General features: G+C 42.2%; 1 protein-coding gene across 3 annotated transcripts in view; it reads right to left on the bottom strand.

The window, feature by feature from the left end:
- Positions 1–280: 280 nt before the first annotated feature.
- Positions 281–20,852, bottom strand: part of BACH1 (BTB domain and CNC homolog 1) — a 63,499-nt gene continuing 42,927 nt past the window's right edge. For 2 of the 3 annotated variants that reach the window (XM_003263825.3, XM_030806033.1), the window contains one exon: positions 16,058–19,808. In XM_003263825.3, coding sequence (XP_003263873.1) covers positions 19,374–19,808 — 435 coding nt within the window. In that variant the 3' untranslated portion in view covers positions 16,058–19,373. Of the gene's footprint in view, positions 623–929; positions 1,143–9,587; positions 9,673–10,433; positions 10,613–16,057; positions 19,809–20,852 lie in introns of those variants that run through there. The other variant, XR_004028573.1, reaches the window with a different exon arrangement.

Here is a 20,852-nt window from a genome sequence, read left to right as displayed (position 1 = left end):
CTGACAAGGATGGTAAAATTAAGCATTCAGTTCACTGAATTGAAGTGACATATAGTATATGGTAAATATCAAACTTGATATCTGTGTAACCAACTCTAAATTTTAAGTAAGTTCTCATAGAACCTAAGTGGCAGATATATTTGATCAATAAGGATCACACTTCATTTTTATTACTAAGAACTCAATCTGGAACAGGCCACCCAATATCATCTTTTAAGAGTGGCTTTTGTTTAAAGCAATCACCTTTTCATTTACCTTGTATGAGAAAAACAAGGCTCCGTATCAAGCGTGACTTTATTAATAATTACATCGGAATGGCACGGGTCCTTATTAAAGATGGTATACAAGTGAGATTTTGCATACGCTTCGTGCAGATAAATCATGAGCTCCATAGTGAAGTTATGTAAATGGAGATGCGTTTTTGCTTTTATGAAATACACTGGGTTATAAATACTCTGACCTTGTTTATGGAGGAAGCTGGTTTGTTCACTTAATGAAGACATTAATTTACCATTCAGTTTGGACTGATTACTCATTAGCTGCTCTCTCCTGACCAACAGCTCTGACTTACAAACCCAGGCTGTTGATCGGATCGTAGGTAGTGGTGTGCTGCCATCTATAGCTGGAACGAGAAAAAGATCAAAGTGCAGCAAGGTCTGCAAAGCCACAACTATTAAAAAGTTACAGTGTCAAAACATTAACAATTTTTTTTAAAGCTAGACAAAAAAAATACACTTCAAGGTCTACAACTATGGCTCTTTCCCCTTGTTAAAATCATTGTAAGGTATTGATTGATTTGCAAGCAAAACAAAACCTAGATAAAGCAAGCTGTATAATATCCCAGCTGCAAAGCCTTAACCCAATTATTGTTGGTGGAGCAGGTGCAAAAACACCTGCAATACTGATAACTCAAATGGCACAAGACCTACTGTAATCATTTTCCAAGTCAGCTACTGCTTGCCTTTGCCCAGAATTCATGTCAGGATTTCTTTTTCCACTCTTCAGTCTTTTTTCTACTCCAGGATGCCCCCATCAGCAACATTCAACAAACATTTTTGGAGACCCTACTATGTTCCAGCCATTGCCCTGCTTGAGATGCAGCACAGACCAAACGCATCTCCTGGCCTTGCGATGCTTACATTCTAGTGGAGTGAGACAGACATTAAACAGTAGACTAAGTAAATGAGCTCATTCTAGACTATGTTGGGAGCTGGCAGGCATTACAAAGAGAGAAAACAGGAGGGCAGGATATGGGGATGGGGATGGGGTTTGGAGGTAGAGTGGTAGGAAGGAGGAAGCATGCGGTTTTTTTTTTTTTTGAAACAGGGTCTTGCTCTGTTGCCCCAGGCTGGAGTGCAGTGGTGCCATCTCAGCTCACTGCAACCTCCAACTCGTGGGTTCAAGTGATTCTCCTGTCTCAGCCTCCCGAGTAGCTGGGATTACAGGTGTGTGCCCCCACACCCGGGTAATTTTTGTATTTTTAGTAGAGACAGGGTTTCGCCATGTTGGCCAGGCTGGTCTTGAACTCCTGACCTCAGGTGATCCACCCACCTCAGCCTCCCAAAATGCCGGGATTACAGGCGTGAGCCACTGCGCCTGGCCAGATGCGGTCTTAATGAGGGCAGTCAGGGGAGCCTCACTGACAAGATGACAATGGGGCAAACATGACATTCCCAAGAGTTCCCAGGAGAGGACAGGGGCCTGGGAATGAGGCCAGAGGGTTGGGGAGGGAGTTCATTGTAGAAGGCCTCTGAGGCCGCCAACAAGATAGCAGCTTCTAGCTGAGTAAAATATCACTTCTTGCTTTTAGATATCTGCCTGATGGACAGCTAAGTTTTGTGAACCCAAAGTATTTGAGACAGGTCTCAATTAATTTAGAAAGTTTATCTGCCAAGGCTAAGGACATGCCTGTGACAGCGTCAGGAAGTCTTGGGTACATGATGATATGTACCCAAGTGGTCAGGGCACAGCTTGGTTTTATACATTTTAGCTTGATTTTATACATTGATGAGACCTCAATCAACATGCATAAGATGTACATTGGTTTGGTCCAGAAAGGTGGGACAACTCGAAGTAAGGGCTTCCAGGTCAGAGGTAGATAAGGGACAAAAGGTTTCATTCTTTGGGGTCTTCGATCAGCCTTTCACTGAATACATGTGAGGTAGGATGGATAGAGGAATAGTCACTGATGCCTTAGTCTGACTCAGTGAATCTGCATTTTTACATAAACAATAGGTCAGAGGAAGCAATGAGAAATGCATTTGTCACAGGTGAGCAGAGCGATGATCGAGAGTTCTGTCTGTCCTCTGTCCTGGGCCTGTGAAGATAAGGTATCAATTAATATGGCCAGGATGAAGTTCAACAGAACTGTTTTAGGGTAAAGATCTTGAGGCTCACAAGGAATTTCCTTGTGGGCAAATTGAGAGGGAGGTATGTAGCTTTTTAATTTTATTTTTTTCTTTGTAGTTATTTTATTTAGGAATAAAATAGGAGGCAGGTTTGTCTGATGCAGTTCCCAGCTTGACTTTTCTCTTTGGCTTAGTGATTCTGGAGTCTTGAGATTTATTTTCCTTTCACAGTTTTTCCCATTTCTTTCTTTGCTTAAAATCATGTTTGATAGTTTTACGATCGTGGTGGTGGCTATTGTCTCAAGATTCATGAGCACTCGCAAAAGCAAATTTTAATAAATAACAACTGTTCACTCCAGATGGACTTCAATATTTTTTTATTCACAGAGAGATTTCGATATACCTGGTTATAATCATACTGGATACGTAAATCACTTGCTTTCATGTTTAGCATCTGTCATGTGTATTTTTCATTTTATTCCATGTTTACCATAAACATTTTGTTAGCTAAAAACTCATAAAGGGACAATCATTGTGTCAAACGTTTGATTTTACTGTGAGGATTAAGTGAAAAAATTATAAAAAGAGCCGAGTAGAGTGTCAAATCTTAGTTTGAGTAGAGATACAATGCAGTGCTTTGCTTTTTTCCATTTCTAAAAGTTTATTCAAAATTACTTACTATGATAAATGCTATGATGGACATCTTGATATAAGAAGAAATTTTTATTATTATTATTATGGATTAATAATAGTCCCGAAATTTAAGATTATTGTTTTTCAGGATGGATTCCTTGGCATACAATTACTGGGTCAAATGTTATGGCTAGTTTAAAATGTTTTAAATAAAATATCAAATTGCTTCCCCAAAGCATAAAAGCTATTTTAAATACTACTCCCCTTGTGTTAGAATGCCAGTTTCATTCCCCCTCATTTTTTGTTTTCTAATTTGATATATTTTTTACTTCTTTCTATTTAGCACTTTTTACTTTCTTTTTTTTTTTTTTTTTTTTTTCCTGAGACAGAGTCTCACTCTGTCACCCAGGCTGGAGTGCAGTGGTGTGATCTCAGCTTACTGACCTCTGCCTCCTGAGGTCAAGCAATCCTCCTGCCTCAGCCTCCCCAGTAGCTGGGATTACAGGCGCCCTCCACCACACCCGGCTAATTTTCGGATTTTTAGTAGAGATGGGGTTTCACCATGTTGGCCAGGCTGGTCTTGAACTCCTGATCTCGTGATCCACTTGCCTCGGCCTCCCAAAGTGCTGGGATTACAGGCATGAGCCATGGTGCCCGGCCCACTTTTTTATTTCTAATGAGAAATAATGATAAAAATCTTCAAGAGCATGTTTAACCCACACAGGTTGCCTCCAAAGTCCCTGAGTTCCTGGTTACTGAGTGCTCCTGTTTTCTCTTTTGTCCTCTGCAGGCCCACATCTGTTGCTCCTTTGTCTTGCTGTAGTTTGGTGTTCTTTTTATTGGATATTGTCAAATGTGTGAAGATTAAAGATATTAGCCCTGTAGCTGTTGTTTGGATGACTCTTAAATCTTGAGGCCAAATTAGTTTTCACTTTGACGCTGAATTGCTAACATCAAATGTGCCCTTCCTGCCCCACTCACGAAGGAAAGGGCAGAGGAAGTGACAACCCCAGGGGCCCTCCCTCTCCCCTGTGTCCAGGGAAGAGTATCCCCACTTCCCAGTCACTCCAGGAGGGAAGTACAAGGAAAGGGCAGAAGAAGTGAGGGGTGGACACCAGAGCACAGGGACTAACTCTCAGGGCGTGTGGGGACTAGGTGAGTGGGAGAAGCTGACTCCACTAGATCCAGTAGGAGTAGCCAAAGCTGGAGCTATTATCTACATGAATATGGGGAGCGAGTTATCCATTTGTTGTGCCCTACTTGAGGAGGGAATCGACCCTGAAGTCAGGGCATTGGAAGGAACAAACTCAAGCTCCAGCCTTAAGCCTTCCCACAGGACAAAACTTTTCTTTATGCATCACAGAGAGAGCAGGGATGGCTCTCGGAGTCCTTACTCAGACTCATGGGGCAACCCCACAACCAGTGGCATACCTAAGTAAGGAAATTGATGTAGTAGCGAAAGGCTGGCTTCACTGTTTGCGGGTAGTTGTGGCGGTGTCCGTCTTAGTGTCAGAGGCTATCAAAATAATACAAGGAAAGGATCTCACTGTCTGGACTACTCATGATGTAAATGGCATACTAGGTGCCAAAGGAAGTTTATGGCTATCAGACAACCACCTACTCAGATACCAGGCGCTGCTCATTGAGGGACTGGTGCTTCAAATACGTACATGAGTGGCCCTCAACCCTGCCACTTTTCTCCCAGAGGATGGGGAACCAATCGAGCATGACTGCCAACAAATTATAGTCCAGTCTTTATGCCGCCTGACATGATCTCTTTAGAAGTCCCCGTAGCTAATCCTGACCTTAATCTATATACCAATGGAAGTTCATTTGTAGAGAATGGGATACAAAGGGCAGGTTATGCCATAGTAACAGTACTTGAAAGTAAGCCTCTTCCCCTAGGGACCAGTGCCCCGTTAGCAGAACTAGTGGCACTGACCCGAGCCTTAGAACTGGGAAAGGGAAGAAGAATAAATGTGTATACAGATAGCAAGTATGCTTATCTAATCCTACATGTCCATGCTGCAATATGGAAAGAAAGGGAGTTACTAACCTCTGGGGGAACCCCCATTAAATATCACAAACAAACCATGGAGTTATTGCATGCAGTGCAAAAACCCAAGGAGGTGGCAGTCTTACACTGCCAAAGCCATCAAAAGGGGAAGGAGAGGGGAAAACAGCAGCATAAGCAGCTGGCAGAGGCAACAGAAAGGAAAGAGAGAAAGAAAGAGACAAAGAAGAAGTCAAAGGGAGAGAAAGACAGAGACAGAGACAGAAGTAGTAAAGGAAAAACAGTGTACCCTATTCCATTAAAAGCCAGGGTAAATTTAAAACCTATAATTGATCATTGAAGGTCTTCTCTGTAATCCTATAACACTCCAATATCACCTTGTTGTCAGTGTAAACAAGGGCGTAGCCCGAAAGCACTGAAGCCACTGACAACCCATAGCCTTCATATCAAAAATCCTTAACCCAGCAGGTTTCCTAACAGGGGATCTAAATCTTAATTAATTACCATACAAAGGTCTGACCAGATCTAGGAGGAACTCCCTTCAGGACTGGATGATAGATGGTTCCTCCCCAACGACTAAGGAAAAAAGACACAATGGGTATTCAGTAAGTGATAAGGAAATTCTTGTAGAAGCAGTTAAGAAAATTGCCTAATAATTGGTCTGTTCAAACATGCAGCTGTTTGCACTCAGCCAAACCTTAAAGTACTTACAGAATCAGGAAGGAGCCATCTATACTAATTCTAAGTTAATATGGACTGAATGAGGTTTTATTAATAGCAAAGAAAAATTAAAATCCCAAACTTACAAGGTTTTCAACAAAAGTTTGCTAAAAGTTAACAGTGTAACATGTATTATACTAACTTCTAATCTTATGGAAATCAGACCCTATCTGTGCCCCTCAAAGCTTAAGTTATTCAGCACAGAGCCATACAACTAATACCCCTACTTATAGGGTTAGGAATGGCTACTGCTACAGGAACCGGAATAGCCTGTTTATCTGCTTCATTATCCTACTACCACACACTCTCAAAGGATTTCTCAGATAGTTTGCAAGAAATAACGAAATCTATCCTTACTCTACAATCCCAAATAGACTCTTTGGGAGCAGTGACTCTCCAAAACCGCCAAGGCCTAGACCTCCTCACTGCTGAGAAAGGAGGACTCTGCATCTTCTTGGGGGAAGAGTGTTGTTTTTACACTAACCAGTCAGGGATAGTACGAGATGCTGCCTGGCATTTACAGGAAAAGGCTTCTGAAATCAGACAACGCCTTTCAAAACTCTTATACCAACCTCTGGAGTTGGGCAACATGGCTTCTCCCCTTTCTAGGTCCTGTGGCAGCCATCTTCCTATTACTCGCCTTCGGACCCTTATTTTTAACCTCCTTGTCAAATCTGTTTCCTCTAGAATCGAGGCCATCAAGCTACAGATGGTCTTACAAATGGAACCCCAAATGAGCTCAACTAACAACTTCTACCGAGGACCCCTGGACTGACCCGCTGGCCCTTTCACTGGCCTAGAGAGTTCCCCTCTGGAGGACACTGCAACCGCAAGGACCCTTCTTTGCCCCTATCCGGCAGGAAGTAGCTAGAGCAGTCATCGCCCAATTCCCAGCAGCAGTTGGGGTGTCCTGTTTAGAGGGGGGATTGAGAGGTGAAGCCACCTGGGCTTCTGGGTTGGGTGGGGACTTGGAGAACTTTCCGTCTAGCTAAAGGATTGTAAACACATCAATCAGCACTCTGTGTCTAGCTAAAGGTTTGTAAACGCACCAATCATCACTGTAAAAACGCACAAATCAGCACTCTGTGTCTAGCTAAAGGTTTGTAAACGCACCAATCAGCACTCTGTAAAAACGCACCAATCAGCGCCCTGTGTCTAGCTAAGTGTTTGTAAATGCACCAATCAGCACTCTGTAAAAACGCACCAATCAGCACTCTGTGTCTAGCTAAGGGTTTGTAGGTTTGTAAACGCACCAAACAGTACTCTAAAAACGGACCAGTCAGCGCTCTGTGTCTAGCTAAAGGTTTGTAAACGCACCAATCAGCACTCTGTAAAAACAGACCAATCAGCACTCTGTAAAATGGACCAATCAGTGCTCTGTAAAATGGACCACTCAGCAGGATGTGGCAGGGCCAAATAAGGGAATAAAAGCTGGCCACCCCAGCCAGCAGGGGCAACCCGCTCCGGTCCCCTTCCACGCTGTAGAAGCTTTGTTCTTTCACTCTTCACAATAAATCTTGCTGCTGCAAGATCTTGCTTGCTTCTGATCTTCCTTCTCCTCTAGTGTTCCTTATCTCCGTTGTGGATTCTTCTTTCCCAATCATCAGTATTCCTTTGGGGTCTGTCCTGGGCTATCTCCTCTGTTCACCACACACACTCTTTTCAGGCAAGCTTTTCCTCTCACGTAGCTTCAAAAGTGGACCATATGCCAAAGGCATAAATGTAAAGCTTTGGCCCAAATCTTCCTCCTGAGCAGAGGAGGAAGTCTTACATGTCAACCACCACATGGGTGCCACACAGCATGCCTTGCCTGCAGTACACTCATCACTGAATTTAACACCTGGTTCCACAAAACTGCTCTGACCTCGTGTTCACCACCACATTGAACAGAAACATCTTCCACTCTGTTGTTCAAGAAAGGAAGCTGGGGATCATCTGTGGTTCTATCTTTTTTACCAGCTCTTTTTCTATCTCACGTCAGTCACCTCTGCCATGTTTAATGAATCTGGCCACTGTTCTGATTTCCCACAAACACATCCCTGGTCCAGCCCACCTAACTTCTTGTCTGACTATAGCCGTGGCTTCTTACTGGTATCTCCCATTCCACTCTTCCCACTCCACAATCCACTCTCCTCACTGCAGCCAAAACAAACTGTGAAACACAGGACTGATCATATCACACCTTTCAAAAGTTTCCCATTGTCCTTAAGATAAATGTCAAACTTCATCATATACCTGAGAAGGTCTGGACTCTTCTCACCCCTCTCCAGACTCACCACATGTCACTCCTCCAACCTGGAGCCCTCATTATCCCTGGCCACATATACATAGCATGCAACCACACCAAACATCTTTCAGCTCTACAAATAAACCATGAGAGGCCCTGTCTCATCCCTCAGGCTTTGCATATGCAATTGCCTTGGCTCAAAACATGCTTCCTCTTCACTCAGCTTCCCGCTTATCTTTTAGAGCTCCACTGGTTGACCATGAGCAATCCCTCAGCTTCTGTACCTGAGGGTAAATCTCAGATTTTCTCTTTCAAAGCAGCCTCCCTCCCTGGCAGAAGCCCTGTTGAATAGGATCCCCTTGGAAATGACCTCAGATGAATAGTCCTCATTTAGTGTCCACATCTGGTGGCTGAAGTCCTATAACTTTTATCCCCACCAGTGCCAATTCTACTTCTTCCCAAATGCCACTCTATTCTGCTGCCACAGAAGTTTCATCCATCTACTCAAGCAATATTTTCTATGCATAAGATGCCAGTCCTTTGTGTCTCCCAAACTCTAGGTGACTCATGTCAAGGCTTTTTTAGTGGGCATCTCATAGCCCCCCTCACTAAGATTAAGAAGGTTAGAGTCCCAGCACTACCACATTTTCTAACAAAATTCTCTATCTTCTCCAAAAAACTCTTCTTAGTCTTTTCAACCACCTCTGTAGGCTGGAGGTGGGTGGTCAGCTAAGAATTCCAAAAACGCTTCTTGGCCAGTTCCTTCTCAAATGCTGCAAAGGAGATGGAGGTGAATTTTGGCAAGTTAGAGGAACAGAGAGGGGACTTCTGACAAAAAGGTACTAAGAAAAGAAGGGGGTGAAACGTGGCATGTGGCTAGTGGGTACTGAATTGGATGGTACCATGCTATATAAGACGATGAAAGCTTATTGCATGCTAGCTGTGTCATGGGGCCTTCTGGTAGACACTCTTCCATACATTGTTTCATTTGATTCTTATTACAACCATACAAGATTGGTTATTTCCTCTATTTTTTACTTACAACTTAGCCAAAAATAATTTGCAATGTGTAACCACTAAAACTCACTTCACCTCCTTCAGTTCTTACATCTTCTCAGTGAGGCCTTCCATTGCCATTTCTTAAAAAACTGTAACCAGCCAGGCACGGTGGCTCATGCCTGTAATTCCAACACTTTGGGAGGCCAAGGCAGGCAGATCACGAGGTCAGGAGTTCAAGACCAGCCTGGCAAACATAGTGAAAGCCCATCTCTACTAAAAATACAAAAATTAGGCTGGACGCAGTGGCTCACGCCTGCAATCTCAGCACTTTGGGAGGCTGAGGTGGGTGGATCACCTGAGGTCAGGAGTTCAAGACTGGCCTGGCCAATATGGTGAAACCCCATCTCTACTAAGAAATACAAAAATTAGCCAGGCGTGGTGGCGGGCACCTGTAGTCCCAGCTTCTGGGAGGCTGAGACAGGAGAACTGCTTGAACCTGGAAGGTGGAGGTTGCAGTGAGTTGAGATCACGTCACTGCATTCCAGCCTGGGCAACAGAGCAAAACTCCATCTCAAAAAAAAAAAAAAAGAAAGAAAAGAAACAACAACAACAAAAACAAATATTAGCCAAGTGTGGTGGCACGCACCTGTAGTCCCAGCTACTTGGGAAGCTGAGGCAGGAGAATCACCTGAACCTGGCAGGCAGAGGTTGCAATGAGCTGAGACTCCAGCCTGGGCAACAGAGCAAATTAAAGAGGGCATTCAATGCAGTGAATTGATTTGAATTTTCACGAGGTGTGAGCAGAAGTTTGAGTCAGTCTTACTTTGATCTCAAGGACCAGAAGTCCCAACATGAAAGACATACATATAAGGAAATTCTATCTGAGAGACATTAATTTTCCTTTGGCTATACTGTGGCTAAGCATCAAAACCAGGCTTCAAAACTAGGTCTGGGCCAGGAGCGGTGGCTCACGCCTGTAATCCCAGCACTTTGGGAGGCCGAGGTGGGCGGATCACTTGAGGTCAGGAGTTCGAGACCAGCCTGGCCAACATGTGAAACCCCGTCTCTACCAAAAATACCAAAATTAGCCAGGTGGGGTGGTGCACGCCTATAATCCTAGCTACTTGGGAGGCTGAGGAAGGAGAATGGCTTGACCCCAGGAGGCAGTGGTTGCTGTGAGTTCTGATTGCGCCACTGCACTCCAGCCTGGGCAACAAAGTGAGACTCCATCTCAAAAAAAAAAAAAAAGAAAACTAGGTCTGTCTCGCTGCAGGTTTATGTTCTTTCTATTCCTCCCCATAGTTCCTGTACTTTCTGAAGGGGCTTGGATTTGTAACTGAGTCATTGCTTAAATTTGTGCAATTCTTTTAGTCCTTAAGTGCATACTTCATACTCACCCTATTTTAAGTATGCTGGCAGCTGTCTGCTCTCCCAGGCCCTAGCAAACACAAGTTCAGGCTATTAAGTGCTTTTACTAGCCAAATTCTCCTACCTTATCTTAGCAGCTATGTGCTCTACTCCTCATTCCTGTGTTAAACTTCATCCCTGATTCCACATTAAGCTTCCCTCCCAGATGTTACATTTAGCTGAAACAGAGCTGTCTCAGCAGGTATCCAAAGTTCTCAGAATGGTATGGAACACTTCTTGGCACATCAGATTTTCCACAGAACCCTGAAACAGAACCCCTCAAATATCAGATGTTGAGCACAGTAGATGAGGTCTTCTAAAACCCAGAGTAAACCCTCAAATGAGATGAAAACACGGTGCTTAAAAGAAGAGTTCTTTCTTCAGAAAATCTTACTCTTAAGGTTTTAATAGTAGTCCTGTGTCCAGCAGTTAAGGCTATCATTTAAATCAAAGCAAGGAAAACATAAGCATGCTTATTTCACAAAGGAAGATTCTCTGAAATTAATAGCTCAAAGCAGAACTACTGTCAATTTCTGAGGTGGACCAAATAGGTATCACTTTAGAAAGCTTAAGTTATAGTGGATATTTTCATATAGTGTGCTGGGTATTGTTAACAGGATCTCCTGCCAAGAGATTCACATCACATGGGAAACCTGCATATCAAGATGGTATCTGGAAAATTATTTAGGTCCAGTCTCCTGAAAGAAGGAAATTAACTGTTTAGAAAATGGCTGACTTTCGGGACAGTGATTAATTATAAACTAAGAGTGCAGAACGAAAATAGAGTCTGTTTTAAAAGATGGCTGTTTTAAAATGAAAAGGTAATGTGCTCAATTTTTAAATATTTTCCATGATCTTTGCATTTATACTTTAAGAATAATGTGGATCATAGAGATGAGGAAGAGGAAAAAGAAGTGTTTGCAGTTAAACACAAGGTCAGGCTTGGCTTTTAAACCTGAACGTATGTTCCCACTAGTAGTGGAGGTGCAGATGAGAGGGCAAGTTCGTGGCTTTCATGGGAGTCTGCTCCTCTTCTGGGGTATCTTTCTCTTTCTCTTCTTGCAAGTTTCTCAAAGCCCCCAGACTCTGCCTCCACGTAATTCCTTTCCACATTCTTCCCTTCACCTTCTACACTCTGACCTTGGAACATGATCTTCTCTCAACCTCTTTGCTCCCTTCATCCCTGCAGAGATGGAGTGCGCTGGCTGATTGATAAATCTGAAAATAACTGGTTGTCCTCTGCCCTGCATGGCCATTCTTCCTCTTGGGATGTGCCTGTCTCCAAATAGCACCACTAGCACTCTGTGCCTCCACACCACCATGCTGATTAGCGGAGTATAGGTGGTGCTGTGCTGCCCGGAGGAAAATCTCCCTTCATGGAAACCAAGGGTGGAAAAGTTACTTCTCTCTAACAAGAAACAACCTGATAAGGTCAACTTGACTCATTCTGGAGTTTGCACTAGGCTCTCATGCTAAGCTACTCCAATATCAGCAACCTAGGTTTTGTTTTGGTTTCCCATCTACCATTCCTTTATTTTCTCTCTCAAATTCTTCATAGCTCAGGAAAGGAATATGCAATGTTCCTTTGGAAACCCAACATTTGGCAGGGTGGCATTGTATACAGACATTGAAAAATCACAACCAGAAGAGCAGAGTTTGGGTAGTAAGAGACGCATGTAATTGGGAGTCTTGTGAACCATGGGGTGCGGTACAGGCCGTGACATTTTACCTTCGATTGTATGTGGAGGTTTGTATTAGGCCAAGTGGGTTTTTACAGGAGTGACGTTGGTCTGGGTAAGAGGTTCTAAAGCAGGCTGTGAGCATATTGAATCTAGAGGATCGTTGTGGCTTGTGCTGTTTTTCCTCAGAGAATGACTTTCTGTGGAGGCCTAACTGGTCTCCTTAGGCCTTTGGAGAGGCTGGGGGGGAGGGGCATCTTAAGTGAAAGGCACAAGGACTTCAGAAGAGATATGGAGTGCCTCTCGTAGTGCAATTCCTTCAGGGACTCAGGAGTTTAACTGGCTCAATGCCAAGAGTCTAAGTGGCTCAGCATTAATAATGAGACACTCACAAGATTATCACAGCATTTGCACCACCTGTTTTGAAATCAAGCCAATCCCCACCCATGAGAGCAGCTGTCCAAGAAAAATTATGTTCTTAGAACACGGTACCTGGTGCGCCCAAAGGCTGTGGAAGGTACTCAGTGGTAACTGAGGCAAGGAAAGTCGATGGGGAAAAAGCTTACATTAGCTTCCCCCTGATGCCTGTCAGTCAAAACCCACTTTCTGGAATGTACTACCCATGATCTTAAACCCAACTAGCAGAAATTCCCTCCACACCCCTCACGGACTGCAAGAGGCCCTAGAAAGTGGGTGCAACATGGCATGAATTAAATGTGGGCAGCAGCCTGTGGGCCCCTCTCCATCAACAGCAACACAGCAGTTTCACAGGGAAAGGCCCAGCGCCCACAGGTGCTTGGCAGGGCAGGCGGCCTCAAGATGCCACTGCTGCAGTTTCCAGGGCAAAAGCAGACTTCACAGGCCTTTTAGGTGTAGCTGGGAAAAATAACAGGTACTGATTTTCACCTATTTTCAAGGCAGCTGCGTTCCAATGTACTACAGAGTGCTTGTAAGGTTCTAGCTTCTAACTGGTAGTGCCAGGCCACTGTCGCCCTTGCTGTATCAGCCACCCCAAATTCCATTCTGCATTCAGGCGCAAGGAGGGACCTTGGATCCATGTGGTTCATCTATAGTTGATTCTGGACTGCTTAAATCTATGTAAAGATACATTTTTTCTCTTTTTGAAACGGAGTCTCGCTCTGTTGCCCAGGCTGGAGAGGAGTGGCGCTATCTCGGCTCACCGCAAGCTCCGCCTCCTGAATTGACGCCATTCTCCTGCCTCAGCCTCCCCAGTAGCTGGGACTACAAGCGCCCGCCACCACGCCCGGCTAATTTTTTGTATTTAGTAGAGATGGGGTTTCACCGTGTTAGCCAGGGTGGTCTCGATCTCCTGACCTCGTGATCCGCCCACTTCGGCCTCCCAAAGTGCTGGGATTACAGGCGTGAGCCACCGTGCCCGGCCGTAAAGAGATTTAAGATGCCTCCTCCATCCCTAGGAGGCAACTTTCTTAGGCCTCAACATACATTGTGGCTCAGGCCTGAAAACGCCTGTATACAGGGATGTGGGCTCAGAGCCCCTAGAGGGAGCCCTCACTCAACAGTCCAGGTACCAGAATCAGCTTGTTGGAAGGGGAATCGTAAATTAAGGTGTCATGCAACGGTGGTCTTTCCCCCAGGAATGATCAGTGTATACGGCCAAAATTAAGCCCTTTTTGAGCGTCCTTCCAATAGAAATTAGCATCACGAATTGTGAGTTACAGAACACTGGGGCATCTTTGAGGAACTGAAACCAAGATTTTTTTTTTCCAGATACTATTGAGGTTCTACTATGGTCTTTGGCAGCACTAGGTACTGAGCTGTGGGAGCAGTGTTGCATGGGATGACTGCTTCAGTGCCTGGGAATTAGCTTGTTTCCAAACAAGTGTGCTTGTGGGGCCAAGGCTATGATAATTTTGTGGTTAACTCTTCTGACTCTAAAGTGAGCACATCAGAGACTCAGCCTCAAACCTAGTTCCTTCTGGAGCACAGTAGGAACAATCACTCTCTTAAAGACAATTCCAGCTACAGCCTCTTAAAAGAATCTTAACTGGACCTAGGCATCAAGAACTCCTCTGGCCAAGGCTGACCTGAATGAGAAATCTGACGGGATAGTCTTGGGATTTATTTTTCTTAGTTTTGTACTTTGAACTCAGGTGGACAAAATAATTTGATTTGCTTTAGTTCCTTTAGACTTTAATGCCTTTAGATTTTTTTTTAATCCAAAGGGACTTAATCTTTGAATTTTTTTCTCTAAAAGTTGAATAACAGAAGTTGAACTTCCATTCAAATTTGGATATCATTATGTTGCTAGCATTTTATTCCTGGACTTTCACGCATTTTCTTACGGGAATGTTCTGTTGGGATCTTATCTCAATGCAGAACCTGATATGCTATATGGGACGATGAGGTAGGAGAGAATTAGGGATGAGTAAAATGTTCAGTCTTTGGTACAGAGTAGTCTTTGAATTCATTTACTTACTAGTAAGTACACTGCTGGATCCAGTCTTCTGAGACCCTTCACTGACAGCCCAAGGGAGTCACACCTGCAAAGGAAGGTGTTGGGAAGTGGCCTCAAAGGTGAGAGGAGGTCTGCCTTCTGGAACAGCTGCTCTCCTCCTCCAGGCCATCAGTCACAGCCCTGGTTGAGCAATGGGCCAATGTTTCAAGAGAACTTAAACTGGGGAGCGTGAAAGGGGAACACTCTTCCTTAAGACTTCCCTAGTTTAAATCTCCAGGGCAAGAAACACCCTCTGGCCTTTGTACTTCCACTGGCCCTGAGGTAGCAGTCTTTGATTCTGATGAGTAAATTTTTAGTCATTAAGTCTACTTGGCTCGGCCCACCCCTTACTTGTGGAATTTGCTCCCTGTTTACATTTTTCTGCTCCTCTAAGAGCTCTGCCCCTTTTGGGGTGGGCCAAGGTGACTGTGGATGGATGAAGTCTGCCTAATTCCAGCGTGCACTTCTAGCAGGTTCACTGGGCTAAACAGCTAGAAAGCCATGGTTCCAAGCTGGGTTCCATCAGCGATATGGACTTCACCTACTTTTTCTCAAATGGTTCAAAACTCTGGCCAGAGAAAGGGTGCTATTTATTGGCCTTCCTCCAAAACCTCAATACCTACTACTTATACTTCTGTTGTTCTTAGAGCCCTTACAGTCTAACCTCAGACCTTCGATAAAACTTAGTCACTCTGGGTAGGGCAAGATGCCGGGACACCCACTGGTGAACACTCAAGTGAGGGCCTTCCTCCTTCTCCCTCTCACTGTGACACAACCTCCTTCTGTTCCTTTAACACGCCAGGCTTATTTGTGCCAAGTGGCCTCCTCTCCCCAGAGACCATCCTTCTCCCGATTCAGACTACAATCTTTCAAAGCTTGGTGAAATCCCACGTTTCTCACCCTGTCTCCTTTGAACTCTTGCAGCCACCACACTATCTCACACAACTGAGCACTTTCTTACAAGTCATCTTGATTCCATCGTTGGTCTAGTCAGGGTTTCTCAATGCCAGCCAGATCAATACCCTGGATGGGTAATTGTTGTGAGGGCTGTCCTGGCCTCTACCCCTAGAAGCCATATCCTATACCCTGCCCCTGAGATTTGTGTCTCTGGGAACTGCCAAGTGTCCCCTAGGCAAGCAAAATCATCTCCAGCTGAGAATCACTATGACTAGACCAGAAGACTTTGCCCTGGATGGCCAATACCACTGAGCAGCTGCCCAAAGCTTGGTCAGAAGGGCCTGGTTGGAAATTGAATAGGATACAAAGAGCTGACGCAGCAGATAAGTTTTTAAAACTTAATTACTGATAGAGCTAATACCCCTTAAGAGTCCCTATACTTCTCTATCCAAACTAAAATTAAGTAAAATCAGAAGCAAAGCTAAAATCTGTGCTTCCTAAAACATCTGAGTGCTGGAATTTTTTTTTTTTGAGGCATGATTATCAACTAAGGAAAGATTCTCTCCTACAAATTCAGATATACTAATTACCCATCAAAAGACTAAATTGAGTAAATCCACACGAAGTGAGAAAATGAAAATGGAATGTACAATTCTATTCAATAAGAAGCAACTTTAGAGATTTTTATTTAACTGTCAATTTATCACCAACATCTAACATTTTATAGTTCAGGTACATTTGGGTAAGAACATTAGGAAGAAAATGTAAATTAAATACTATGAAAGTATGCTTTTAATGAAACATGGTCTCAGTAAAATATGGACACAAAAGTTTAGTGGTTTTATTGCATTGTTAGAAAATTATATTATGAAAGATACAAAAAAAATCAATGTTTTTCTGCTTCTTTTATAATCAGTATGCCATCTTTTACCATTATGGCTTTAAATTTTCATTCTACCCAACAGGTTTCAAAGAATAGTTTATTACATGCCTTAATAAAACATTTAAAATATTTACAAATTCAAAATAGATGTTTTATAACTGAAAAAAGTTCACCTGAGAATTCACTGTTAACATTGCCATTTTTTTTCCCAAGTTGTTAATGTGGCTGAGTGTCCACACGCAACCTGTATCGTCTACTGCATCTAACATACTTAATTCCTTATTTAAAATTAGTTAAGCAGTAAGCTATAGCAAACTGTTAAAAAAAATTACAGATGGAGAACCAAGACTGTATCCACATCTGTTTTGAATATGACAATTTAACAAATTATTTGCTATAGTTCCAGAATTTGAATAAGAAAAAAAAAAGGTAATGTTATTTTACTGAATTTAACATAACAGCTTTTTAAAAATCATCAAGCATTGAGAAGGCCAGTTCATAAAACAGTGAACAATGATCATGTGAATATGCAATATACAAACTGAAAACATTTCAAAATTCTGCATGAAGGAAAAGGCATACACTGTATACTCATAATCCTGTCATTTGTCTTCGGCAGCCTCAAAAAAAAAAATATTGCCTTGAAACATTTTCTTAGAAAAAACTTCTTTAGAAGTTAATGTTAAAATAGGCATAAATGTGTAATGCTATGCAATATACAGAAAACATTCCCACTTATGGCCAAAAGACAAAGATAAAATCTTTTTTATCTGTCCATCTGCATTACAACTTGAAAATCATGTAGATATGAGGTAGTGTAGTTACTTGTATTACATGCTGGCTAAAGTAATGCTAAATTTTAAGAAATTACACTTGGCCAATAATTCTATGTCATTAATAGACACCCTTAATGCTAAACTTTTTATAGGTAGAGAGAAATTTAAACCAAGTGCTTTACAAATTATATTTAAGCTCTGGAGACAACTACATTTTATCATAAAATAGTAGGTAATCTGTCAAAGCAAGTACAGTAGCAATTAAAGCAAAAGATTATTTGACATTTGCACATACACAAACTGATACGACCAATAGTTGAGTGTACACTGAGGTAGGAAATCAAGGGTTCCATTGGCTTAAGATTTTACATTTTGTAAACCAGAAGTTCTTATATTATTTTATATTGTGAAGTTGAAATTTAACATTACAAGTATCAAAGAAATACCTATATGGAGAGATATATATGTATACATACATACACACACACACACACACACACACACACACACACACAAATTCTTTTGCAGTATGGGATGCATTATCAGAATTATTCTCCCTGACAAATTCTTGAGTGTACTTATAAAAGCTACTAGAAAATAAACAAGTCCAACTAATTTTCTCTTACAAGTAAGTCAATAACAGAGATAACATACAAACCACTGAAAACATACTAGCAATATCCTCCCCCTACACCCTGATCAAAAAGGGTAACATTTGACACATTACTCCAAGACATGAAGACTGGTCCCCATATACTGTCAAGGGCAAGGCCAACTTGCTTCAGACTTGTTCATACACTGTGGGTGGTGGTTGCCCACATTAGCTAGACAAGCCCTGCACTAGGCTCAGGATGCAGTCTACAGAAGTGTCTTTCAGCCCTCTGATTTTGGTGAAATCAACACTATAAACTACTCCTCTGTACCATTAAAACTGGGTTCTGCCAATGTTTCTGTGAATGTGAATATATGCATTTTTTTAAATTGCTGAGAAGATCCATAGCTTTCATTTAGATCAAACAAATCTAACTCCAGCATGGCTAAAAGCCACTGCAAAATGTTGTGTGATAGGTGCTCAGTTATCTATTTTGTAACAGGACTGAACAAACACTAAGACTGATCTTTAAATGCCCAAGTTAAAATGATTTGTGTGTCTTTATACCACACCAAATTTGGAGAAGAGAGCAAGGATTAAACCTGGTTTTCAAATGCAAACCCACAATACAAAAAGATTGAGTTTCATTCTATTTCACAAACCTACAGAGTTGCTGCAGATACATTTTTATCTGTAACAATCCTTTTTACAAGTGAATCATACGACTTCAAAAACAGGATGAAAAAAATGAACTGCACTCCTGGTAAAAAGTAAGCAATATTCTTTCCCCGTGATGTCTGGTTTTCTGGCATTGGTGACCCATGGTGGAAAAGTGAACGGCTTTACATGTTGGTAAGCTATCCAGATTCTAGGGAGCCTCAGATAATGCTGCCAGTGTAATCACTCATGTCACTGTATTCTGAGTCCTATTTCTTCTTCCAAAGGGACAAAAATGCCAGGAAATAGGAAGTCCATGATGGGACCAGGTATGGTAGAGACTGAAGAGCGGGGGGGAAGAAAGAGGGAAAGTGACACTTAATCTGTTTACGCAGCCAGACTTTCTAGAGTCCATACCAAAGAGAAGCAGCAGCCCCCATCTTAGGCCAACCACTTGCCCGTTTACTAAATCTTCCCAACGTAGCTTAAAGCCTCATTTTAGGAGCCGAAGAACAAAGCCCTAAGACTCAGGTAAGACCATCTTTTTTTCACAATGCAGCTCTACAAAAATATTCCCAGTAGCTGACACCCTGCTTCTGAGAACAGAACTCTATTAGCATTGCTTGGGAAAAATTTTCTTTCAAACTAAAATATTAGAAAAAAGTCAAATTATTAAACTTCTGCAGGCCACTTCTTTTAGTAGGAACTATCTGTAGATGTTTCAAGCTGTTAAATTGCTGTCTGACATGCTGCAGTTTTCATTCTCCTACTTATTCTGAATAGCAGGAAGAGTTATTACTAGAGTTATTATTCTTTAAAACATGAGTTTTAAAGGTTTACTACATTTTCACATGGATTTTGCTGATATCCAGGAGGCAAAATCATTTCTTTGTCTCTTGTGGAAGTCAAGGAGAAACCATGGTTGACTTAAAGGAAATTCCCTTATGGCAAACTACTAAAGGAAAAAAACAACATTGTTAAGCAACAGATGGTCATATTAGGCTTTCAAGACACTGCCAAAACTTCAGTAGAAAATTAGATGGTTTGAAGGAAGTGAATGCAAGTTTACTCATCAGTAGTACATTTATCAGTCATCTGCTGACAGAAATCTGAGATGCCACCACTCTGACGACACTGTTCCACAGGCCCGGCTTGCTCAGAGGTGGCTGTGGACATCTGCTGGGACTCCTGCCCTCGCGCGTAGCCGGACTCACTGTTTCCTCTGGCACAGGGAGGCAGCACTGCTGGAGGCCGGTCAGATAAACTGAAAATTGATGGTAACGCCAGTTCACCATCAGGAGTACTTTTATCTTTTTCAGAAATTAAAAATGAAAGTGGGCAATCTGCAGCTGAGTACTTGGCGAGTATCTGTATTTGTTCTTGACTCAGAGCTGCTTCTTTACAAACTTTCTGGCAAAGTCCAGTTAGGTTCTGCTTTGTCTCACCCAGAGTTGACAAAATGTGATCTCTTTCCTTCAACAAGCTCTCCTTTTCATTTTGCTGTGAAGTGGGGAAACAGAACACAATGGCTTGTGTTTATTAGCTCAATCAACATTTCCAAGGCAATCAAATAATATACAGTGTCTTCTCATCAAATAAGATCACATGGAGTTTATCCTTTCAATTCCATTCAATTATACATTAAATACTAAAGGTCCAGAATCTCCTACCCAAACTCTTGGGGCAGATGTATTTTGGCATGAAGCATTTTTCAGGTTTTAGAAAGATAGTATGGGTGCACACATAATTTCTTTAGCAGGCCTGGGGCGGCACTTCCCTATCAACTATCTTTACATTTCTAAGTAAACATTAAAATAGCAAATAATGAAGAAAGTAGGATAAAGACTATGTAGTCTAACGTCAATTTGGGGCAGCTTTTCGGTCAAAAGAGTTTATGACAGACATATGGTTTTTGGAGCTTTCTGGATTTACAGACTGTACATAACAGGTATGGATGGCATTTTGGATGGGATACAAGAAAAAAGTAAAAGTACAGTTAGCATAACTTAATTACTGAGACTCAAAGCATTGCAAGATTCAACTAATGACCAGCATTTGTTGAGCAGATACTCTGTGCCAGATATTGTGCTAAATGTTTTCCAACATGCAATCTCAGCTATGTAATCCACATAACACCTCTCCTGATTTAAGCAACATCAAACCCACTGAAGGGATGGGACTGAGTTTAACATGCCTAGAGACAGCTGGTGGGTGAGTTACTAAAGTGTGAAGAATTCGGGGGGGGGGGGGGAATTTTGTGTTTGCTAATTACCATTTTTGTTATTATTATAATTTTAAGATATTACCCCTATAAGAAAGTCTACCCTAGAATTTTTCAAAAGTTTTTCTGGTTCCTGCCTTCCTGTCCATGTCACTTATCACTGCTGACAGCATGTCTTTTCTATTATCGTCCCATTTCATCCTTCTTTGTCTAACATTTTATTGTTTCTAATGTATTACGAGACAGGCAACCAAATAATCAAGGTATTTATAAGAAAAGAGTAAATAAACACTTGCTAGAAAGTCAAAGGTTTTTCTTGTGAA

The sequence above is a fragment of the Nomascus leucogenys genome, chromosome 25 (assembly GCF_006542625.1).
Source record: "Nomascus leucogenys isolate Asia chromosome 25, Asia_NLE_v1, whole genome shotgun sequence".
Classification (NCBI taxonomy): Eukaryota; Metazoa; Chordata; class Mammalia; order Primates; family Hylobatidae; genus Nomascus; species Nomascus leucogenys.
Note: the sequence above shows the minus strand (reverse complement) of the source record. Positions and strands in the feature narration are given on the sequence as shown.